General features: G+C 30.2%; 1 protein-coding gene across 4 annotated transcripts in view; it reads left to right on the plus strand.

The window, feature by feature from the left end:
- LOC140058695 (uncharacterized) overlaps positions 1–27,509 on the plus strand; it is a 90,678-nt gene that overhangs the window by 21,790 nt on the left and 41,379 nt on the right. For all 4 annotated transcript variants that reach the window (XM_072104404.1, XM_072104395.1, XM_072104396.1 and 1 more), the window contains one exon: positions 5,972–6,004. In XM_072104404.1, the coding sequence (XP_071960505.1) occupies positions 5,972–6,004 (33 nt within the window). The remainder of the gene's footprint in view (positions 1–5,971; positions 6,005–27,509) is intronic.

Genomic DNA, 27,509 nt, shown 5'->3' on the forward strand with positions numbered 1-27,509 from the left:
AAAAAATTTACAAATTTCTTGAATCGTTTTATCAATCTAGGTTTGTCCCCAAGGTCACGTTTTCCCCAAAGCTCTTCTTATTTCTCATCTTGGATTTGTTAAATGACATGCAAATCTTGCAGCAAGTAATATACACTTTGTTTTCAGTTTAATATGATGTTTTTAGGTTAATGACCATTTTAATATCATTGTTCTTATTTATTAAAGTAAATTACAATTTCATGGTGGGAAGTTGTAGACAAGTACAAACGACAGGATGACACAGAAGTAAAAAATGACACGGTCATCAATTTGACGTCTTTCTTGACATCCATAGACGGGTGAAATTCTTCGTAATCGTCATGGCTTTATGCTGGTCAAGCGTACCTGAATAATTTCATTAGGAATTCAATGAGCTAGCTTAGTCGTCTAATGAGGCTTGCTATTGTGAGAAGCACGATGAACTAGATACTATTCAAAAGTGTTGTGTAAACAGCCTTTGGAATTTTTTTTTCAATCAGTGAACTTTAATGAATGTTATTTCAAAATTATACTTCAATCATTGTTGTCATCTAATTATCATGGTGTTTATGATTTCAGTATTAGCATGATTATCTATACTATCGTGTACCATCAACCTTTGACATCATCGCCAAAAGCACCTTTGTTAACATCATTTATTTTCTCATTCTCATCATAATCATATATTCTTTTCATAATCACAAATTTCATAATTTCATTATTCTCATCGTCAGTATCACCATCATAGTCACAACAGGATTGTCATAATTCTATATCAACATATTCATCACCGTTGCCATCATTGGCAGATTGAGAGAGATTTTAATGCAAAAGTTCAGCATTTCACCAATTTTTAGGTCCTTTGTCCCCTCCTCCCCTAACCCCCATTTCAAAATCTGGGATTACGTTGATGATTGTCATCATCATTCTCATCATTATTATCACTATTGTAATCAATCATCTGACTCTCAATAGTACCAATTGTGTTGCTTTTACTATCAACTGCTAGTAAGGATATCATTACTGGAACAATTCAATTTAGTATACCTAATTACTGCTACAGTATCATCAACCATTGTCATCATTGAACATGCTTCAACATAATGGAATTACCCATTGATTATGGTCTAAATTACAGTCTATATGATGAAGCTCAAATATGTAGAGCCATCACAACAATCATGGTGATGTACTTTACTTTGGCACCATTTAGCTGCTCTAATGGTAGACTTCCGGCCATTAGTGCCACATCTCTTGAGAGTACCCGTTGCATCACTAATGGCTTTAGTACTGAATTTGTAATTATGAAGGTCTTGGAATTAAGTTAGGATTAGATTCTGTGTGACCTTGGTTCTGTATCTTGATTGGTGAAGTTCAATATTCAGAAGAGTGTTCTCTATCTTTCTTTAATGTTTGACGAAAATGAAATTGAAAGAAAGAATATTAATAATAATTTTAGAATTTTAAAAAATCACACTGATACTTTCTACTAGATCTTTAGGTATAAGTCCTCCCCAATCTCATCTCAGGCAACTTGACCAAGTGCCATAGTTGAAGGGTGTCGGAACAACATTTTTACTACAATTTTGAGGGAGGCAGTAGTATCCATTAAAGTTGTTTTTCTACAACTACCCACTGTATTTACAGAACAAGCACTCTGGCATTTTGGTTTTCAGTAACATTATCATATGATGTGAATCTGTTTAAAGTCACACCTGCAGTGTTGATATTCACTTTACAAAGTGTTTAAAACACTAGTGTCTTTTATTGTTTACCGACTGCTGTTTTAAGTTAACAAAACTAATTGAGCTCATCCCTTTAATCATATTAATACTAAATATTTGAGCTGTTCCCTGACGAAATTCTTCCAATTGGTATTCTACTTGAACTATGTTAATGAGACCTCTATCGGAGGTACAACATTAACACCAAGTCTATTCCATAATGATACACATCGTTTAACATTAATGCTCAGAGGGACAATGCCATGGCTCAGTATCGTCTCAGTAACTGATAAACGAGCCAATTTAACGATGTTAATTATTCGTTAAAAGGGAAGTAGACATTCAGTGTAGTGTATCACAAGTCATTAGTTCGGTTTTTTTTTTCAAAAACCAGCAAGCTGTTACAACTGTGTGAATAGCATCCTCTTTTGGGAAAATTCTTTTTTTTTTTAAAGAAAAAAGTGGTTTTAGCAATATCATTTTATTTTCATTATTTTATTATTAAATATTATATAAAATTTGTTCAGATATTTTTATACATATAATTGTGGTCTGACTTGCAAGGCAGAGAAGTAATGTTATTGCCTGCCAAATTATGATGTTCAAAAAGAAACAAATTTTTCTGCAGTAACCAAAAGGTTTATACTTTAAAGATTCTTGAAAAATAAATGGATCTACGGGTACACCCCGGGGTACACTTATTATTTCTAATCATAATAGTTAAGTATGTGGGCTGTTTTACATCATAAAGTATCATGTCCATACTAATATTGATACTGTAGTACCAATGCATACATCAGTGTTAAAGTGCATCTGTATGCTCCTGTGTCACTCATCACTAGCTCTTATTAATTAGGGTGCAGCATCGCCTTTGGCAGACAATATAGCTTGTACATGTCATGTGTGTTTAGTTCAGTTACCTAATAATGATGTTGTTGAACTATGACTGAATTCTGCGAGGATAAACTTAATAATGTTGTCATATTAATATTAACTTGAGATATAGTCATAATGTTTGAATCAAACTATAACTGTAATCAAGACATATGAAGGGGACTTTCTAATATGCTAGTAGTAGCAACTTTTAATAAGATTTGTGATATTGATTATAAATGATAAGCTGCTCTTAAAATAAAATATTTTGGGTTTCCCAATATAACATTTTTTGTAGATCGCAATTTGATACCACCGCACCAAGCTGCGCGCACACAATTTTATAGAATATCAATTAATTTTATAGAACCTCAAACCTTAATTTTATTTTTATTTAGCATACGTCTTGATCAGATTGTATTTAACTTTGAATATCTGCTTTATCATCTGACCTCTTTTTAGCTTGAACCTATTACCTTGTGATTGACAACTGTGCCGTTTGCCTTCAAGTATCAATTAGACAGTATCTCTACTGTCTAACTATCACGTTTGTTCCATTAAATATGGTCGTTGTATTTGCTAATAGAGTGACCAAGTGTAATGCCATCCTAAAGTAAAGCCTTGTTTCAAATTTAACTTGCAAAAATAAACCATTCTTATATTATTATTATCCAGTTCGTTACACAACGAATAATATTAATGTCGTTAGATGGTTGGGGGCGCAAAGTAAGCCTCGAATAGCCAGTTTAGTTTGATATCACTTCATTATTTCGTTCGGTATTCTACTTCTCAAATCCTGAGCTTTCATTGGTCGTCGGTCTACAACTTTTTCATTAGATTATATGAATACAGTTTTGACCTAGGCCTTGGTCCCATGTTTTGTCAAATCATGAATATTAATTAGTCTTAATTAGCAATTATTACTCTTGCTATAAACATCATTTAAATTATCTATCAAATATGAATATAAAACTTAATTATTTATGACTACGATTACAAAATTAGTTTAATATGCTCACAATTATAATTCTCACTCTGTAGATCTTATTTAATTAACTATATGTTAACCATTACAGACTTCAGGTAATTTAGAAAATTACTATACTTGTGATAAAGATTTCTTTCATATAATTAAATTATAATGTTCTATCTAGGTTATCTTTTGATAATATGGATCCTGGCGATGAGATCAAACTAATTATAGTCTTGTGTCGTATCTTCTCTCATCTCTGCAGGAGGCCTTTACTTTCAATTTAAATATCTCCGTGTAGCTTGACATAAATATTCCTTACTACTGGCACTGGGTTTTAAAATGTCATATTTAGTTGTCAAATATTATTTAAACAAATCAAATATGTAAATCAAACAGACATTGATTGAATAGTTTGATTTAAGTTGAAGTCATTTGCTTTATATTTAAGTCATTTGCTTTATACTTAAGTCATTTGCTTTAAACTTAACATATGCAAACTGTAATAAAAATAAATAGCCAATGAAAGCTCTTTCAATAAAATATTATATTTATATATTCCACTACACAATAATGTTTGTGAATATTATATTTTCAAGGAGTAAAAATGTGAAAATAATTTTATAGAAAATGTTTAATATAATTATTGTGTATGTCAGCCTTATTTTTTGTTGATAAATAAATGATATTCCACAATTTAACCCTACAAAAAAAGCCATATTTCCATTCCCGTATATTCCACTGATTGTACTATAACTATTATGTCCGGTGGAAAAGAAAAAGTATACTTATGATAATTACCAGTAGTTCTTTTCAAATATGGTAAATTCCCAAATTGTACAAATAAAAAAACCTTTTTTAAGTTAAAAACGGCAAAAATCTACTGAAACATAATTATTAATTTAATTTAAAAAGTCTTTGACCTTGTCAATGTCATTACTGTTAGTCTAATTGGTATTTTTGTACAATAATAATTATGCTAGATTCTGCTATTTTTTTCACAAAGAAGTCTTTTGTTTCCTTTGTTGAAGAATAGTACATTAAATGTAATTTAATTTATCGTAACATCTCTTTTTTTTTTTTGACATCTGGTCTGCCTTCTTAACTAGTATTATTTACGCATTAAAAAGATAAACCATTTGTATGTGTATGTATTAAATATATGTTATAAATCAAGTAATTTGGCAGTAGATTAGTTTACATTATCCAGACTTGAACCAGTCATCTCCAGGGATTAGAAACTGGACACCGCAACCACTAATCATGTTGACAGTATGATACATTTAAAGGGATCTTTTTTTAAATTTGAGGCATCTTAAATTCCAAGAACTATATTTTGTACATCAAGGTATCTTATATTCTAATAGGAAACATCAAATAACCAAAACTTAATTTCATTGCAGTATAAAACTGAATTACGAAAACAACTTTACAAAAAACAAGGGGCCTGTTATTAAAACGGACTTAAATTTTAAATTAATTTTAGTCAAAGATGCACTCATGATATGAAAAAAAAACTCACTACAATACTATTATAAAATGCTTCATAAATTTGAAACATCTTCAAACTCATTGATGTGAACTCTATGTAACCTTATATAAATTTTTACGTAACTATTCTATAATTTAAAAATGTCTTTTAATTATGGATGTGGCGAAATCAAATATTAAAATATTTTTTCATATCCCATTTTCAGTTCATTTACCTTTATTATTAACATTTATTATGTAATAGTATCTAACATATATTATAGGAGAATAGAGATTGTTCTTATAATCTAAAATGCAAGAGTAAAGTAGAAAATGAATAATAATTTCTTCTTCTGCATGCTTTTAGGAAGTGTCATTGAATTATATCTGTCAATGAGTCATTGTCTTAATGATTTACGAGCTAATTCCACGCGTGCACAGATCATGCATCCCATCCAAATTCATTACGATATCCATAGGTTTACTGGAATGGGAATATGCTTTATTAACATGGATACATGTGAATCAGTCAGTGTAATATACGGCCGGGTTGACGTGAATAATGACAGAAATAGGCTGCGTATTAAACGAGATAATGTATTGTGGGATATGTTGAAATGAATGTTAATCCTGATGGATGGAGTGATGTTGATGTATGAATAACAATATAGGCCTACTACTGATGAATGTTATCAACATAAGAAAAGCATATTAGTATATTCCATGAGTACAGTACATATAATCGATATACAATTCTCGACATGTAAAAACTCCTCAACTAATAGTACAGAGGACAAATTAAATGAAAAGTAGTTAACTATCTGTATTCATTAATTTTGCAGCAGAACAGATACCAATTTTTACTAACTTGGTAAAACATGCATGATTTTGTAATCAAAATGTAAAAATATCTAAATTTCTATATATTTTTCAGAGCTCAAAAACAAGCCCCTGAGAGCAATTCAAGGTAAGAATGTTTTTATGAACAAACTCTAAAACTTAGTCTATTTACTAATTTGTTTTTCTGCTAATCTGAAAAAGATGACACGTCAGGCGTTATCTGTCGCTCAGTCGTTGTTTCTAAGGTGTTGCTGTGATTTTTACAATAACACATTTATTGAAAGCAATACAGCATATGTTACATACATTCCGTTGGATTGATATTGTTTGTCGTTGGTCCAGGGTGTTGCGCTGGACATACCATTGCAGGATCATCTTTTATGTATCTCTGAACAATCTTTCAAACTCCATCATCTAGCACGATTTGTTCACACTTTTGTTGCACATGTTTACTGAATGTTTTAAAAGGAGCAAAAGATTTGAAATATAAATAAGTATTTTTATTATGTGTGAAAATGTTCTACTGAATAACATTATCAGAGTATTTTTTTGGAGAATTGAAAAGGTAATACACTAATACTACTGTAGTTTAGGTTTTGTTGTTTACTTTTTCTCATGCACTGGCAGATTTTATGATAATCTGCTCATATTTTTATCGTTTCAGTTTATTATTTCTAGAATTTATTTTATTGTTTGCTATTGTTTTTTATTTTGAGAAGTAGTAGGAGGTAAACAAAGGAAGAAACGTTTGAGTAGGTAGAATCTTCAAATGTTGTTTTCAAAAATAGCCACCACCAGAATAATGCACCAAATCCAGATCAAGGCCGCCTTCTCTTTCAAATGTTGGCTGTTGAAAAACAAAAATTACTTGTTATTGACCAAAAGTATAGATGCAATTTTAGAGCTCACGTTTCACTGTTTTGTTCTGCATAAATCATTTTAATTTGTTGTAAATATTAATTTTCTTTAGAGACATTAATTTATTGATTTGAGGTAAATTTTGCAAAGTTCAAGAAACTCTTTATAAGATTTGTTTGTTGTTTCAGCTAAAGAATGTTTTCTGGTGGAAATCTGCCATCTGTCTTCTTAATTTTCCTCTGTAGATTTTCGAAGATGATGAATTAGCAATACTCAAAATACATCTTGTGATATCGATAAAATATATATTGCTGCCCTCTATAAAAAAGGGGAAAAAAATTTACACATTTTGTTGTACTGCCCTCTACAAATCATATTAGTATTTTTTAAGAGTATCCTTCTAAGAATGTATTTGTTGGTCTATTAATGAGACCTTTTATTATATATTGATTTTTTCCAATGTCCTTCTAAATGAAAATTGAAATATTACATTATATTGACATCCAAAAGCTCTCAGAGGTTTTAATCAATCGATATGTACAAATGAAACCATAGTAATTGTTTTCCAACCACTTGAAAATAATTGTGAAAAATAATGGCAATATAATTAATTTTAGTTATTTCAATTTATAAGTAAATATCCATAAAAAAAGATACAAGAAGCATTTTAAACATTGTTGTTGATCCTCACTTTTTTTTATCAGGGGCACACACTGTCGTTAGTGGTAGAACTAAAATAAAACATTAAACAAATAAGCAAAATAATGAAAGGAAACAAAACAAAACCAACGAAAATAATTATAAATATATACATATTTAAAGCTATACTACAAACTATACACTTTAAAAAAATGGAGGATAGCTCCTAGTTGTTCCAAATTAGAAAAAAAAAAAAAAAAAATTAAATTAATTAAATTACTGTAGATCTTATAATGGTCAATCCAAACTATGAAGCATTAGCCTTTGACCGCCAGACTGTCAAACAATTCTTTTCACCGACCTTCTGGCTATGGCTAGTACTAGCCTACGCCATACAGACACTATGTTGTATTTAAAGATACACCCATAATATAATACAGTAATAATAATTTATTGGAAACTTCATTTTTACAACAGTGGCACATTTTGATGATAAAGGTGCATCTGAATAATGCTTTAGTTTTTTATACAGTCTACAAGGTTGTCACAAATTAAACAAGGAAATTGGTGCTGCTTTAGCGGCACGCTGATACCCTTAACCTGTACACATCAAAATGTTCAGCCTAGTCTGAATCATGCAGTATTTCTATTAATGATTCATATTATTATTAATGGATAAAAAATATTTTAAAGTTTTTCTATGTTTTGGATTTATATGATGTGGTTATGTTGAGTTTTCTTCATTACTGTCTTCAATAATCTATTTTTCCCATGATATCATGTTGGGCAGTTTAGAGTTTCGCTATGCCTATAAAATATATATCCAATCTGCCTGCAGACAGATATATCTTGTTTATATTGTTCATGATCATTTTCAAGTGTATTATGCGATACCAGTAACTGCTAGAAATTATGTTCTATAGGATCATTGTTTTGTTGATAAAATTAATAATTTGACAAAAACTGAAAAACTCGCAACCATGTTTTCATGCTTTCATAAATGACAAATTGACAACCACCTTTGGCCCTGCTCAATCATAAATCATGCTATAATAGACATTTAAAAAATAATAAAAGCATCAAAAATGTTTGGAAATCATTTTCATTAACATAAATATTTATAATGTATTCTTAAAGATCAGTATTGAATATTATAACATTTCTTTTATATGTCAAAGTACGCCAAGTACTTACAGTATCATAACTAAAAGTATTCGTAGCATACAGTAACATCGATTTTCAGAGAGCATTGTGTGATTGTACATGCTGTGCATTTGAACTGATTGTAAGCTATTTATTTTGTTGAATCTCTCTTGTTAGCCTATCCAAAAAGTTATGGGCTTATTTCTGACTATTTGTGTTTTTATTAAGATCAGTAGGGTTCTGTAGAATCTGTTGGTATTTACACAATTTTAATATAGACTAGTTGAAATAAATGCATGCTTTATTAATAATTTCAACATAACCATTTATGCACAATCAATTATTAACAGCTCTGCCTTCAGCATAATATTACTCAGCCATCACCATGGAAACAGGATAGAGGAAGTCATATGACTGACGTGTGATTATCAGTTTTGACCGATTGAAAAAAGTCTGAAAGAATTTTATGAAATGTGCTATTCATTAAACTGTTTCCCTGTCTCACATTCATTTTCCCCCTTTTTGAACTCATAATCTTAACTAAAAATTGTTTTTTATCCCAAACAAAAATTAATTGGTCAGCACACCCAATCCGGGTTACTAGCTGACCTCTGTTGTAGTAGAAAAAGAAGGCTCACCAATATCTAGATTATCCTATAAATATATCCTATCCTTGATATTCTGGCTACCAAAATGAGGTGATCATGTTGACAGCCAGTCACTTTGGTAATAATAATAATAATATTTATTCGGTCATCAATGTAAAAATAACCAGGAATGAGAATAGGCTAAAGCCCAAACAGATTCTGCACTCACTCCATAGAATTTTATGAAATTTTTAGTTAAGATTATGAGTTCAAAAAGGGGGAAAATGAATGTGAGACAGGGAAACAGTTTAATTAATAGGTAGCCAGTAATAAACTGCTAAATTCATAACTTTATAATTTACATCATGGACTTTATGTACAATCGTTTTTTACTCGCCATTTCCTACAGAGATGGTTTTTTTTACTAAAGTAATGTTGCCCAAATTGAACAGCAGCCGATGTGTACCAGTGAAATTGGGGCTAGCCCAGTGAGCTTAGAAATAATAGATTGTATGATTGTCACTTGTCACTTTGTCATGAAGTTTTATATACAGGTCGACTGTCGCCATCCTTTTTCCATTGATTGCTATTGCTTGATTTTTATCTCATTTTTGTTACATTTTCCTAAAGATAGAATACTTTTTTATACATATAATAAAATCAATCACTCTTTTGTTTTCTCAAAATAGATAACATAATGTATATTTCTTGGGTTGTGTTAGACATACCCACAGAATTACCCTTACCTTCTTGGAGAACAATAGATCACAGCCAGCTAAAATATATTATCGGTTTATGTCTACTCTTAAAAATATTATTTCGAACATTCATTTAATTTATTACTATGGTATATATAAAATTCATATTGTAAATGTAATAAAAAAGTACCTTTAATAAAAAATGAAAATCCATAGATCCCCTTTTAGAATTGTTCTTACCAAATTATGCACACACCGTTTTAAAGACCACTTTCTGATTATAAATATATGATACTGTTAGTTACCCAAACATAGAACAAACTCCAATTGATTATGAATATTAGATCTCTACAAAGAGTTCCACATAATCGTAAAATTAAATTTTCTTTTTATATTAATTTAATGATTTTGAAGCAACAGAAATATTTATTGGTAATGAAGAATTTGACAATAAAATATCATTTTTCAAGTAGTCTGTCAGATTTTATTAAAAGTCAAATTCTTTCTTAAGCCTACAGCACTTACAATTCCTTTTAACTCTTAGTGCTGGAGATTTACTAAAGTTATGCCCGGTATTTTGACAACAAATCTTTTCCATCTCTTGCGGAAGTTTCAACTTTTCTAAACAAAGTTTTAGAAGTTTTCCATTGTTGCAGACAATAATCTGTTCACACCTACAGTTCTTTTGAAGATGATACTCTATTGTAACAGGATTTTTACAAATATATAAATCATTTTATTATACAGATAACAATTCTTTTTATTAGCATAAACACATTCAGGTACCAATATTTCTTTTAAATGAGTTTCCTTATAAGTTTAGCGGGTGAATTTTATGAATGGGAGTGCTCATAGAACTACTGTATTAATAAATTGGATGAGGAGGTAGTCCTAGTGTAGACCCATTATGCAAATGGTGATTGACCATGTGCGTCAATGGAAGTCTGCGTTTTTATTCTTAATTGTTGATGTTTCCAAATTTGTTTTGAAATACATTGTCTAGAAATTATTTTAGAAAGTTGTTAGGCAAGATTAATAATTGACAGAATATTTTAAAATATAACCTCCTGAAAGATATACAGTATTTTAATATTTCTTTGTAGATTATTTTTATTATGTTAAATTTTAAATATTACCTTATTATTTTGCATCTCGACATTGTTTTGAATAATTGAATCATTGTATGCAAGAGTGATGGGTGCCAATGAAGCACGACATAACTATCGGATTTGACTTAAAATACTTTTGAATGTCTAGCCATACTTAGCAGACTTTTTTTTCTAAAATGACATTATGATAGTTATACTGTAGAATTGTGTGTGTGGCAACATAAACACATTACTTGCTTACTAATTAGTAAACAATCGCACGTTACTTCATTTCTTTTTTACAAACCTTACTTACTTGTGTTTATTGCATTATTTTCTACTAATACTATATAAAATTGGTTTGAATAAAAGATGTTAAACCTGTTTTGTTTTTTTATACGTTGTTTTATAATTCTGTAATCGGCCACATCAAAGATAAAGAGAATATTCTAGATGTGTTTTTGCAGATCATCTGTAACCATTGCATGTGCATTTATGTCCAGGTCCCGTTTTCCAGGTATGCTATGTAGCACGCAGAGTTCGGTTAAGTTGTCAAATTGTACAGCTATAAATGTTGTTGATAATTATAGCTTCTTTAATTGTAAATTCTGTACTGGAGTGTTTCAGAATCATTAATCAACGATGTACACTTCTTCCTTCTCGCCTTGTGTGTAATTACGAACTTGTGACGTTTGTTATGTAAATTCTGATTTTACGGCAGGTATATATAATCCACCTTGAATTAACATTCTGAAGTTGAGATCATGTGACTTTCTACGAGTAAAATCAGATCACATGACCTCGGTGATAATCACAAGTCATTTTACGTTGGTTTGATTGAGCCGTAACAGGTCAGCTTTTCCGAGAACACTGTAAATCAATTGTTACATTGTTGCTGACAACCATGCAGATTGAGCCGGTTGCAAAGTCCAGCCGACTCGGGATTTCTATATTTGATATCGTTTGATTTATATCTTTTGGCAAAATTGCATGTTCGAGGTTTTATCAGGATTATACGCAAATTGTAAGTTGAATGTTACGATGAGCAATTGATACAGAAGTGCAAACACTTTCTGGAAACCATTTGCATCGGAGTAATTAATTTTTTTAAATTAATTAACTCCTGTCTTATTTACTTATCTGCTATAGTCGTAAGTTGTTCAATATTCCTGCGTCTATTTTTCCAGCATAGTTTCAAGTTTATTGTTTTTTGATTTGTTGTTTCACATAATATAATATTAACATTTGATGAATTAATAAATATAATTGTTTGAGGACGCATTAAGCCCAGGCTTTAAGTTCGGTCCTCCAGATAAAGATATATATATGAAGGGCTAGTGTTGCCAGAAAGCTCTGCTACTTTCTCTGGCTGTTTTACTTTATCGTTTTGGTTTAGCTTTTTGCTTATATTATTTTGTATCTCTATTGAGATCCAGGCACTGATACCCACAGCATTGTCATTATTTGCAATAATTTGCTCTTGGATTTAAAAATATATATATATAATTATATGATTATTTATTAAGTGAAAGAAAAAAGAAACATTTCTCCAGCATAGTCTTATAGCTTATGATGAACATAGATTGTTAAAGTATGTTCCAAGCAAGTCTTGTCAATTTTAGGAGGCTAGAAAGGGATAAGTTCTCTACAACCACCAAGTTATAATACCTCTAATGAAATTTATAAACATCATCATTTTATAATACTACCCGTACAATTCTTACATTGTTACTTTTTTGTGATATTATGAGGTATGATCACATGATGTTCAATAGTTACTGCTGCAGAATAGAAGTTAATGGTTCTATTAAATGGTTCCATTGCATGTGTTTTTACATAGAGATATTCTCTATGGTTTTTAGAATGTTGTGTGCGCTCTTTTCACTGTGGGGCTAAATTTGTGTTGCTAGGTATGTCCTCCTTTAAACACTGATGCTGTATTGCCAGGGATGTACTCATTATACCTTAGTGCTATAACTCACTATTAATACAACTATGATAGCCACCACTATCTGGCATTTTCTACATTAGTGTCATGCCATACATTATCACACTCATTACTTTATCTAATAATGATATGTCTTAGCGTGACCGTGGCAGTTGTCGTGTCATACATCAGATATCTTAGAATAAAGCGTGTTAATGTGCTGCTTGGGATTTGGTAATTGCGAAACCCATGTGAGGTTCATTGTCAAATTACCATAATTTAACACGAAGCATGATGAATCTATTTGTGCTATGCTCATTCTCTATTCGTGCTATGCTCATTCTCTATTCATGTTAACACCAACAACATCAACTAACAAAATTGTCACCAACAAATGTTTACAAAGATTGTTTTATTTTATAAATTATATTTTGAAAGATCTCTGTAATTTCTGTGCACCAGTTTAGTCAACCTAAGTTTCCCAGATTTTAAGACTCTTGAACTACCCACGATCCCATGTTGTTTAATTTCCCATGATCCTATTGTTCTTCTTCCTTTATTTATAATTCACTTCTTGAATAAACTTCAAATTGAGTCTGAAGTGTTTTGGCTTAAGATAATATTGAATATGTAAGTCATTCAAAGGTAGCCTTTGCAGTCTGTTTGTTGATTCTTTTTCACAAGAAATTTGTGAAAACACTTGTTTATTTTATCGTAATCAGTCAACCAGTAATATGGATAGTGTTTATAATTGGAGATGCTTGGTTGCAAGATAAATCTGATAAGAATATAATTAACTTACTGAGCTGTAAGAACGTATGAAGCATGACGAGTTGAGAAGATAGCTAAAGAATCAACCAGAAAGGAGATACTAGCCGAAGAACCAGTAAGAGCTAGTATATATGAGTCTATTTGGGGATTTTATTGTTTTATAATAAACAGGTAAGAATTTCCTATTAAATAATATTCTTCTCATGCAGTATGCAGATAAGTAATTTGCATATTATAACCAAATTCTTATTAAGTGTCGCATGTAAATAAAGAATCATGAAGAGAGTGGGATTGTCTTTGAAAAATGTATTAGCTCTATGTTGGAGCACTTCACTTGTGCTCTTGGCTATTACATGATCACTAGTTAGGATGTTATAGTAGATACTATATAAAATATGCAGAAATGTTGTATTTCAATGAGTTGCAACCTTCATCCTAGATGTTTGTGATTGTTGGCTTATGGGATCAATTTTTAGTGCGGTGAATCACAGAATAATGATATAAATTAATATCAAAGTTCAGTGTTGAGATAGAGAATTTATGAAACATAAAAACCCCCACTATATATGCTGCTCAGTGTTTGCACAGACCAGCTACAAATGCGTGTATTTTTCCGTAAGTTACTTAGTATAGTACATAATAATACAGGTAGGTAGATTGTCGAATTAAACAACATTATATTATATTTCTTTGTTATATGGCATATGTTTCATTGATGAAGAGTAGTAGTAATAATCTTTCAACTGCTTTCGTCATTGATGAGATTTAAGTTGTAGAAATAAGTCTTTCTGTATGTTTTTCTGTAGAAGATATGCGTCTTACTTGACACTTGGCCTTAGGAATCAAGTCTAATGTCATATTGAATGAATGTTATTACTTTTGAAGAAGATAAAAACCAGGTCTCTAGAATACCTAACAAATTTAGCAGTCTACAGCGAATCTGTGAGAAAAAAATTAGTAAGATTTGAATTTCTTAGCGAAGACATACCACACAGGTAGTAGAATTGAAAAGTCATTTAATTTTTCTGGACGCTCATTGGTTCTTCAAGTGTTGCATATAAATGTCTTGTACATTGTGGAAATACATTTAATACGAAATGATGATAATGATGATAATTTCTGAATTCTAATAATTTTCCAATAGAAATTCTATGTGATTACATTCTTGAGGTAATGTCATTTCTTTTTCTTTTAAAAAATGTATAATAATAATGATCGATTTTAACTTTTAAATTTATGGAATAATCATTTCTAGTAATTATACTGTAATTTGATAGTTTAGAAATGTTTTCTCATTTTGTAATGTTACAGAAAGATCCATCATTTTTTTTTAATATAATTTTTTGAAACTCTGTTTTAAAGAGATAATAAATTTAAACTTTATAAATTTATTCTTCATATTTGTAATAATAATCAAAAGATTTCTTCTTTTCTAATCTTCTTTCTTCATATTAAAAGTAATTTAGAATGGAATATAGTATTCCCTGTAGTATAATTCATAGTTCCAGAATTCCTGGCTGTTTTTGATTGTATTTATTGTGATCATTGCTGGAGTGTTGTATATGGAGTGGCGAAATATTTGAATCCAATGGGACACTATTTTTCACAGTAATGGTTTGGCATTTTTACAAAATCTCATTTTGTGTCGGTTGATGACATATATTTTCTTACCTGCAACGAAAAGATTATTTTAAAGCAAATTATGTATTTATCATAAGTTTTCACTTTACGTGATATTAGGAACTTTAAATGATATAGACAAATTTACAAAGTAACAAAACCTTCCTCTACCATTCTTTGCATACCGTATATGGATTAGCCTCCCCAGAGAATGGGTGAGATCTATAATAGTCTGTCAAATAGAGATACCAAGAAGTAGTTCATCATTTTTATTTTAGCTGTCTAAAGAGGGAGCAACACTATACAAAAAATCACTAGTAAATGAGCAATATTAGTATTTATGTATTAAAACAAATTAAAAACTTTAAAACCTTCTCCGAACCATATTTTACCCAAATTCTGAAAATCGGATGTAATGGCATCTCAATTGAATTGTGAAGCAGAGTATGAATTGATATTCATAGTAAATTGTATTGTACTTTCTCCTGACATTAATACTGTATTTTATACCTGAGGCATTGCCCGACCACCTAGACTGATCATCATATCTAAATCTGATGAAATGCCTTCTACTAATTAGGTCAATTAAATGAATTAATAAGATTTATTTGAATATAATTGAATTTCAATTCATGATGCATGGTGATGATAAGATAGGCTTAATTTATTATACCGGTATTTGGGAAGATATCTTCGCGGTTTAAGATCTAAAGAAAGAGCTGCAATAAAGTGTTTTAATGAAAACTTATTTTACTAATCTTAGAAGCAGAGATTTGAATAATGATAGAAGGCTTAATAAATTAAGTCAGAAGTAATTGGGTTTCAGAAGTGGTAGTAATTGTTAAATGATTACAACTCTGAAGAATATCATTTGGCACCTGTTTTATGCTTAAATAAAGAATAATGCATTTTATTTTTTGTTGAAAAAAACCTATTTCTAAATTTCAGCAAATATAGCTTGTTATTTTATAATATTTATTATATTACCTGCCCCAACCAATTTCAAAAACTTGGATCTGCTGCTGTACATTGTGGTCACTAAAGGTTATTGAACTATACCATTATAAAGATCATGCATATTCATGAGTTTTTGGCAATTAATTTGATGACATCACTACTTCCTGTTGTCCTGCATTTGACCTGAATACAGGATATTGTAATGTGAAATCCCCAAGGAACCCCCCAGGAAGGAGCTTACTTCCTAATGGAATAAATTCAAATGATATAGTTCGGCTGTTTGCCTTTTTCATATTTGATAATAATAAAAGTTAAGCTAAAAAAACAGGTGGTAGAGTAATGTATGATTAATTACATTTTAATAACATTCTCTATTGATTATTGAACACTAGTAATATTATTATTAATGTTGTATTTTTAATTTACTCAATATATTTGGTAAAAGAAAGAAAGATTCAAATCTAAATGAAAAAACACAAATTTTTTAAACAAACTTAATCCATGTTATTTATTAAAAGAAACCAAAAAAGGACAATAATGTAGAAAAAAGATAATATTTATTGCGACATTAATTTGAATATTCAAATCTGAAAAATAAAAAAATTAAATTTATTTGATGTTGTATTTATTTTGCACACGTGGGCAATTCACACCGGTTTGTAGTATCACGCAACATGATTTTACTTATGTGTGATAATAATGATAATACGAATGTAATTAAGAATTTGCATATTCAGGGGCAATCTTGTACAACACTATAATACTGCTGTTTATTGTTGATAAGTTAAACGGGAAAGTCTGCAGTACGTACATGACTTCCTCGTGTTTATTAATGTGAACAGGACGATTCCTTAGTATTAAACATTTGACTGTGTAGACATTGAAAGAAAATGAACGTAATTTGAAGTCAGAATTTAAAAGCATTGTTGGTTTTCATTTGTAATTAATATCCTAATTCAACATGATAGGTTTGTGCGCTGATGACTTTTCAATAACATTAACAATTACACATTTTCGGTTTAATTTGTCTTTGGTGTCTGCTAAGTTGCTATAATTAGAAGATGGGTTACTAGTTCTAGGTTTCTCTTCCATGTTGCTTTTTTAGTGTCTGGTAGGTTCAAATATTATTCAAGGTCATATATTAATAATTGAAATTATAACTAATAGATAATGTATAAGGAGTGGAGCTGTAGCTTGGTGGTTAATGTGCTTGCCTTCCAATCCCAAGGTCCTGGGTTCAATCCTGACCAAGTGCAGGGTTGTAACTCATGACTCTTTCAACTCCACTCCCTAAGCCTCAAATGAGACTTAGTTTATAAGCACGATAAATTATTAAATAGTTTATCCATCCTGTTATTGGCGAGTTCATCGCTGTTGGATGAGTATGAATAAAAAAATAAAAAAATAAAAAAAAATAAAAATGCTTTTCATATTCCCTTGAAATGAACAAGGGACAATATATGTAATAAATATAAATTAAAGGGAAACTTTGTTGGGTCTTAAAGGTGTCCCCTTAATAGGAGTTCTACTTTACACTTACATTTTAAATTTTCTTATAAAACTGAACACATCTGGAAATTTTTTTTCATTTTCCATCTCAGTTCATATTTCTTTAAACCAACAGTTTCATTTTCTAAATTCAACAATCAGTTTCTAGAAACGACTCGTCAACAACACCTGATACTTTGAGAAATTTCAAAATATGCTATTTCCATTGAAACTATAGCCATTTTTTCAACACAGCAATTTCATTTTTCCTTAAAAACTAAAGGTTATATGTCAAATAAAAACATTTCAATGGGATTTGTTTCAAACTGTTTGAGGATATTAATAATAATATTGAAATTGATTTTTATCTTTACTTTTTGAAATTAGAAATATTTAAACTAATGGAATTGAAGGTTAAAGAAATATTTCAATTTTTGTATTGGAATTGTTTAATTTTGCAGTGTAAAAAATTTAAAAGCTATATTAAATATCTTATTGAAACATAAAGCATTTTTTAATTTTGCAGTGAAAAAATATTCTTTAATACCAACGCATTGAAAAGCTGCACTAAAAATCTTAGTGGGACAAACAGACAAATAAGAAATTGCCAACAACTAAAAAGTATATTTAGAGAGATACATAATTATTGTAAGCGTGACATGGTGGTACCCGTGGTATTACTTATGTCGCTTGTATGTATAATTGATTTGTTAATATTGTTGTTCTATTTTTATCATTTCTCGATTACCGGATCTGACATTCGTACCGTAAATTACAACTATGACGTTACGCTATTGATATATCGTTGTCTATGCTCATAAACATTTACTTTGTGTCCGATATTGTATTACTAATTGGCTATGTATCGCATGTCATTATGTATTAATTTCATATTTTCATATCGTGTAAAGTTTTTATTCTGTTTTTCATTTGTCTTATGCATTTAAAACCTGGATAAAAACACTGTTTTTTAACATGTTATAATATTTGATAACTATATAATTTATAGCATTTAATACCATTACCAACCACAGAAATTGAGAATTGATAACTATATTTTGCTCATAACATTTATTAAGAACATTTTACAGAAGTTTTTTATTTTAATACAATTTTCAACTAATCACTATAGAATACAGTAATATATTAGGAAAAGGCATTTTACTTATTATTGTGTGTTTGTTTACTACAGGCTTACTTATAGGTATAATAGCCTGCCCTACTTTTCATACTAACTATCCCAAAGTATTCTTTATCATTATGTAATATTATACCTTATTACTACTATTAGGTTACCAATACTTTACAGTAACTTATTTTTCTTTGTTTCTTTCTTCACACTGTTCTTTTGTGTACCTGTTGTAAATCCTACAGAGAATAAACAATTAATTCAAAGATCGGCTTCGTCTAAGAGAAGTCTGATAAAAGTTTCTTTCATTGTTTGTTAGCACCGCCAATAAAGACACTCTGTCATACCATCAGTCCCAGTAGACTGAACAAATCTGTATAATTACGTGATTGGTGTGATTGTGCAGTTTCATTGCAGATTTTTAGACACACACAGCATCCTTATTTAGTTGCCCAGGCAATGTCCTATTAATTGGATGACTGACAGTTTTGCTGAGTTGTAAAAACCGTTTTTATGAACAATTTTTCTGTTGACATTCATTACACAGGTTCTAGTTGTTGTTGTAAATTGAACTACTATATTAAACTCATTTAATTTTTTACTATAGTAGCATTTTTGTATGCACAGTGTTTGATTGTGTAGTTTGCACAATCCCCTTTTGTCGATGTTATTAAATTTAACAAACTAATTTAACTGTTTAGTTCATGATTGATAGACAGATTTCAATCAATGTTAGGAAGGGTTTCCTTGAATCCAGACAAGTAGGTTGTGGTTGCCAAAATGCAAGTTGCTATGAATTATGATGTCAAAAAACCACAAGATCCTGGTAAAGTGTTTCTTTCAAATGTAGGGATCACTTTTGGTTATGGAAAGTTGGGTAGGGATCACTTTTGGTTATGGAAAGTTGGGTGGGTCAAGAGTTTGAAGTTAAAAGGTTCCTAAATGTACGTCATCATAAATTACTCTATTTCATCACCATCATTAAGGGGCATTCCCACCTGTTCCGTTTCACGGAACGGAAGACGGCGCCGTTTTTGTCAACGTGACGCGCCCGTTCACCGTTCCGTTTTAATCATTCACACCTGTTACCGTTTTGTGACGTATTCCGTGACATAATAAACTATGAAACGGGTTATGATTGGTCAAAGTAGACCGTGTTTCGTTTCCGTTCCGTTTCTATCAAGTTATGAGCGATCGTTCCGTTGTTTTTCACCGGCCGTTCTTTTTTCACGGGACGGATTTGGTGTAAATGCTGCTATTGTTTTAACGCTTTTCGATTTTCTAACAAAACGGTGCCGTTCTCCGTTCCGTGAAACGGAACAGGTGTGAATGCCCCTTTAGATTCCTAAAAAAGTAGCCTGTAATTTACTATATTAATTGTTTAAATGTACAAATTTAGCATTTTTTATATTTCTTTTTTGAATAAATGTTGAAGAAATGAAAATAGTACTGTACGATGAAGATCAACACATAAAGTGTTATTTATGTAACTTTTATTAGATGAAAAGACAAAGCCTGAAAAAAAAATCCCTCCCAAAAAAGATTTTATAATGCCCTCAATTTATAAATGCTGTTTTTATTGGTTTATAGGAGTAAGTCTAGTGTTTTATTGCATCATAATAATATATTATGTAAAATTTCCTTCAATAAAAACCTTGATCAAGTTCAACATTATACAAGGTTACCTAATTACCACATTCATACTTTACTTTCTTTTAATTATTATTTAACCTTCTAAATCCACAACAATGTTAGTGAATTTAGAATGTTCCATTTTGCAAACAGGAACATTAAATGTATGTTTTTATATTCCTCCTAAATAAATGTCTTTTGTTTGTTTCACAGGACATTGTACCCTATGCGAGTGTCCCCTAAATAGGAGTATCCCAAAGGGAATGTTCCATTGTTAATGGAAACTCCCAAGATTTATACTATTGTTAGAGCATCTTGGCTTTAATAAACATATTAATCTTTATGATATAGTAAACATTCATTCAACATGATGTATGTGTAATATTTAAATATTAAACTACATATTGGAAACTTGAATTATAGGCAGTTACTTTTACTATACTGCTTGATGTAGACATTCAGTAAATATTTGATGTTATATTGAGTGAATATCTAATGTATGCTCAGTACATTAGATTGCTTTGTGATGTTTATTATGCAGACATATCTGATTGATATGCATGTATTCATCAAAGGGCTAATGATTTGCTTTCTGTCAATGTAACTTAAATTGAATACAGTGACGATGTCCGTCTGATGCAGTGATGGTTTTAACTGTTTTCAATCTGTAGTAATAATTATACTAACTATTATAAATAAAGATGTCTTGTCTCTCAAAACATACAAAACTCTGAATAGGCCATTTTGTAGTATTAATAAAGTTATACAAAAATGGGAAAATAAACGGAAAGGAAAAAAGGAAAACATAATCAATTGAATTTAACAAAAAAAATTAATTATTTCAGTGTACTCAAATTTTTGTAAAGACAATATCTTTAACTCGCTGCATATCATATTTTAGAAAATTAGTAAAATAATATTCAAACGCTGATTTCTTCTTTAAATTTTCTTATATATTATTGCCCTTATAAAATATGTAGTTTGCATAAAACTCCTCAACTGCGCACGTTGATGAATTAATGACAGTTTTCATTATACATAATCTGTCGGAAATTCTTTAGCATTGTAAATAACGACATTTGAGTATCGTTTTTGAGATGTTCGTATTTAAAGTGTTTGGAATCGCGTGTGTGCAAGATATCACTGTAATTGTGCTCCTATTGCTAATAAGCATCGTTTGATCTTTATTGGTCGTAAGAATGCATCTGTTTTTAGCACAGCTCCTCAAGCCCCACATAACTGTCATTCTTCTATAGTGTACGAGATGGCTTTATAACAGTGCATTCAATCAGAGCCTATTCTAGTGTCTGAATGCTCAACATATTTTGACTTCTAGCTTAGAGGATATAACTTAGCTACTGTATGATGCTTTTAATGCGGATGATATTTTTTAAATTCTCAATTAACAACTTGGATTTGTCTAATTCTCTTTATCAACTTGGATTATATGATAAATAAAGGGTCTTAAAAGGTATGTTAATGTATGTTGCTGTAGATTATATATTTATTTAACTTTTAGATTAATTTTGCAACAGAATATTTTACATAGATGTTGATCAATCAATATTAGGTCATAATTGTTTTTCTGAATATTTAAGTAGATAGTTTACCAGAATATTTACCAGCCCACATACCAATTTGCTGGCTGAATCAACATAAATTGCCCGCATAGTTAATATACTACAACCACTGTCGCCAATATCTGTTGGAATATTTATTATTATTTTGAGTATATGGTGAAAATAAATTGATACCTGATGCCTGATACATTGTACTAATACATACGGCTAGTAAGTATTATTCTAAGCTGATACTTATTTGTGTGCTAGGGAAATAAACATTTGGTATTCGAAGGAAAATATGTGTATCAAAAGTTTGTTTAGTTTAATAAAGTCTCTTTAAATTAAACTTTGCTTAAAAATACTGTAAATAATTTGAAACAAATTGACATTGAATGTTGTCATGAGGATTAATATCAGCTGTCACTGGTATTACATAAGCATCTCCCTGAAATATTTATGTTCATGTTGTGAAGGCCCTGAAGTATATTGACAGCTTGACGTTCTTACATTGATGGATAAACAACAAATGTCAAATTTGTATCTTTCTCCGTCATACGTATTCCAACGTATTCCATAACTAAAATGGTGGTTATTTATAGTGTTATAGTATGGTAAGATGAAATTTTACATTCATTTATTTGGTATAGACATAGAGATATTATAGTGATATCACTATAATATATCTATGGTATAGTCTCCCGTATAGTCTACATGTACACGCATTTGGTCCATCCATCCAATAACATTTGTCCAGACAATGAGTATCAGTCTTTTTTAGGATAATTGCAATAGCAAGTTAAATCGCTGTCCTTGTTGACAATCCTTTCACAGGAAAACTTCAAGAGATCCTTTACTTAAATAATTCTTAAGGAATTAAGTTGTTTTTATTCCGGGAAAAACTTGTGGAATCAGTCAGGATTTTAATGAAAATATTCTTATAATGCTATTTAAATGTTTAAAAGAAATAGCTCCAAGATACTTAACAATTTTATTTACTGTAGATAACCATAATAAATGCACCCGCTCCCAAAGTAATAATGACTTATCTATTCCATTATGGAATAACTCTCAGGGTAAAAGAACTTTTGTTTATAGATCAACTAAATTATGGAATTCTCTACCAAATAACATAAAATCAGAACTGCATAATATGTCTTTGGCAACTTTTAAACCTTCACTATAGAAAACATATATGTATTAACCTTTTTGCCTTCACAATTGTAAATAGTTTTATATCTGTTTTCTTTCTTTTTGTTTTTCTTTTATATTTTGTTTTTGTTGTAAATATGTTTACTGAACCACTTTGGAAATCAGTACATTTGTATTGAAAGTGTATTTCAGTTTAAAGAAAGAAGAAATAAATAAAAACTGAGGACTGTGCAAGTATCTTCACCAAAAAGTCAACAATTTCTTGCAATTTTCTTCCATATTTCTTGATAAATAAAAGTATCAATGTATGTATTCTTGAGATTATAATATAACTATAAATTAGTATTTTCATCTACTATATATTATGTAATAACAGCTATGCTGCGTTTCTAAGATGTGCTTCATTTATTATTGCTTTATACACAGCACAGACAAATTACAGAATTGCAATTATCACTGTCTTGTCTGCTTATTTGCAAATAGTCCTTCAATACATTGCACTGACGAGACAACAATTTAACAATTGTAATTCTTGATATATATATCCTATCCTGACTGCCAAGTAACTATTTTAATACTGTGTATGCAACAGACAATAAAGGAATTGTAATTCTTGTAATGCTTGCGTGTGGTGAATGAACAAAAGTAAGTGAACAGGGATTCTTTCACAGCTCTTTGCTAATCCTTTGAAAGGAGCTATTGACAATTGGGTTTAAAGTAGGCTTTGAAAACGTAGGCCCTGAAACTTATTCTAAGCTACTATTAAGTTGCAACTGCAACAGTCAATATAGTTGCTGGAAATATACCTTGTAAATAAATGTGTTAGAAGTTTCAGTAGGAATCATTATATTAAATTTTTTAATTTGTAAGGTATAAGGTAAGTGAGATTGAAATTGAAATTGTTGCTTTGTTGAAATTGTTTTTGTGGAGGATATTCATGGCTGTAGGCACTGTAAGTACTGGTTAAATGAACTGCTGTATTTAGGGCATACTCATTTAAGAGAATGCTAAATGTTCAGGTAATGTGAAATTTATACATTGTATCAAAACAAATTATTTGTGTTTTTAATAATAGCAGTATTGGGTTAAGTATTCCGTTGTAAATGATTGATTATGATTTCTATCGATTAGTTTTCAGCATATTATATAAAGGAGTTTTCGTTTACCAATCTGTTCTCTTTATCTATTTAGTTATTCATCCATCTGTGTTCTTGAATAATATACTTTAATATTATTTTAAAATATAAAATATTACAAAAACAAGATTTTCCCATGTGAGCCGTTTGCACACTTGTCAAAATCTTAGATAATTATGATCATCATAACCAGAAACTTGATAGTATATACAGCATTTAACAACTATTTTTTTATATTATTCTTTGCCTATTATTTTCAGCCAATCACATGCTGTATCAACAAAACAGAATTCCGTTTGTCAAAATATAATTTCCCTTGTGTCGCATAGCCTCTTTGATCCTATTTAAATTTCCTTATATCTCTTCAGAAGTTTTTCCCTTGATATTTAGTTTTATTAGTCAGTATGTCTACAACATTAACTTCGATTTTGTTAATGTAATTGTCTTATGGTAGTCATTTTTATTTGTTTTCAAGAGCACAGATCCAGAAGAAAAAGTTAACCCATGTTCTTTGTGAACAAACAAATACAAATGTATGTGAGGATTACTAGAAACTTGGTCCTGATTGAGTTAGATTAGTTACATGAATAGTACTAGATTTAGTTTGTCACGAGACGTTATCCACGCAAATGCAACATGTAGTAAGTAGAGAGTTAATACTATATCTAACATCCCATGACCTGATGTTGTGCTGAATTGTTTGCATTTTCTATCTACAAAAAATGTTTAAAAATCGGATTGGTCATTTTATTATGGATAATATATGTGTAAAACAAATACACAAGCAAGTTCTGTTTGTAATACAAAAGTTAATTTAGTTTACAATACTTTTGTAAGATAATTATTTGAAGAGAGCTTATGAGTCAGCCTTCAGTCTACAATGTTGTTATGTATGCTGTAGGGGAAACAACAAACAATAACTTTGATCAGTTTGTGCAAAGTTTGCATTTGTCAGAGGAATGTGGATGATTCGGTTAACTGATCTCACTTCACTTTAATTAGTTGTAAAGTCAACACACCAGTAGCGGAACTTCAGCAGTTATTTCCCTCATGCAAAGGTGACCTGAGCGGCAAGCTCTAACAAGGCTTGAGTTGTGGCACGTTTCCCCCCTCATGAATTGGCGAGTGTATGGTGTGAGTCGGCGATAGGTTCTTTATTAGATTATCAGTCGTAACACAATTCTTATTTGCAGTAGCAACAGTCATAACGTGAACAATGTTGTTTTAGTTATTGGATTGCCTTGCTAAGCACAGCAGTGATATTTTTCTATTGTACAGGTAAAATATTCTTCATTATTAATTTTTTTTCTTTCTATATAATATATTCAATAGCACATGCTATATTAATTGCTAAATTGCTAACTGTGTTTCTTTAGGACATTCAACTTTGGCTAAAAGTTCATTAAGTTTTGTTTAATACTCTTTCTATGACATTAGTAACTTTTGTTATTCATACACTTTGGTATTACTTACTATGTGCAGTAGTTTCAATAGTATACTCTATTCTAGTACACTAAACTGATATTGTTTTTAGGACAGTGAACTTTTAATCTTATGCAAGACATATTGCACTATCTTTACTATCTTTTGTTGTTTGGTTTTAAATATTTATCTCTTCCTGATAAAGTTACTATTAAAAGTACATTATTAGTTTTTGTATTATTGTGCAGTTTTTTATTCAAAATGTTTATTTCTCGCTTGTTCAATAATTCTTTAGTGTGCTATTCTAGACCAAACCCCATAAACCTACATAAAAAAAATGGTTTGGAGTAGTACATATATTATTTATAATACTGTTATGTGAATATACTTGAACTTGGTGCTTTTGATTGTCACTGCTGTGATGGTCATATAAGTGATGGTCATAAGAAAGATATAGTCACAGAGTTTTACAAGAGTAATAAATAAGACGCTTGTCAAAATGTAATGATAATATAGAAATGGTAAACTAATCATATTTTTATTATAAAATATATCAGACAAGCTAGTGAATATTCCAGATGTTAAAATGAAACCTCATTTCATATTAATATCGACCTTTGTTTGACCTCGAACTTGGAAATAAAAACATGATTACTTATTGATCATTGGAGATGCAATATTTATTATTTTATTTTAAATATGAAAATTTAATTTATGCTGCTGTTGATGCATAGCAAAGCAAGATAAAGTAGGTCCATGTTAAGTTGTCATTGAAACTATAAAACATATTGGGGGAAGGAATTAACCCCAGTTCATATGGTATACTGTATTAAGTTTTCTTGTCATATTCTGACAGTTCGGGGTTAGATTGTCTAACTTGGTATAATATTTCAAATTGACCTTCACCTTTAACAATCTATATAAAGTACTTTGCGAATAATATTATGTGTATAAATGATAATTTTGAATAGAACAAAAGCCTTCTATATGCCTTGTGGATTATATTACAATACATAAAGTGTCGCACAAATGCATAGAAATTATTATACAAACAGGTCGATATTGTTTGCACGACAAACTTTTGACAATTTAAATAAGTGCGTTTTAAATCATTCTGCTGTCTACAGAAAGCAAACAGTTTGATCCATGTTCTTTAAATGTTTCCAAAAAATAAAACCTTGCGGACACCTAATACATTGTAAACTGTGTTAATTAAAAATACTTTTTCTATTTTTCTAAATGATATATATTTCCTTTATTGTTACTTTTTTTCATTTCCCATTCCTTCTCTCTAATTCTCTTTCTTCTTATATTAATACACCTATGTCCTATATCCCTCTCCCATACCAGAACCTGGTTTATCCTCTCTCCTCCTAAATTAAACAGACACCATAGATATATCTACACCTGCACATCCTCCTAGCAACAGCAGATGTGTTATGTCCTATGACACCTTATTCCAGTAAGCTGTGGAGGCTGCTGTTTAAGATAATTGATGTGAGCAACAGGAGTGTTGGCTTATTGGTCTACCTAACTTGTCTATTGGCCGAGATTGTTTTTTGGCTCATTGGTTTGTCGACCTGTGTTGGCCTAACATGCTACAGTTTTGAAGAATATCCGTGTCATTGTAATAGGAAAACAATTATTAACCAGCTCATTTTCAGAGAACAAGCCAGTATATTTGTTGGGTTTGTGTGAGTCACTGGAAAACAAAATCAGAATTGTATTATTATGTTGGACGCTTTATACGCTACCCGTGCTCTTTGAAGTTTACACCAGAAATATAATTAATTGTTTCTTTGATTTATTGTGCAACGACAAGATTT

Source organism: Antedon mediterranea, chromosome 9 (genome assembly GCF_964355755.1).
Source record: "Antedon mediterranea chromosome 9, ecAntMedi1.1, whole genome shotgun sequence".
NCBI lineage: Eukaryota > Metazoa > Echinodermata > Crinoidea > Comatulida > Antedonidae > Antedon > Antedon mediterranea.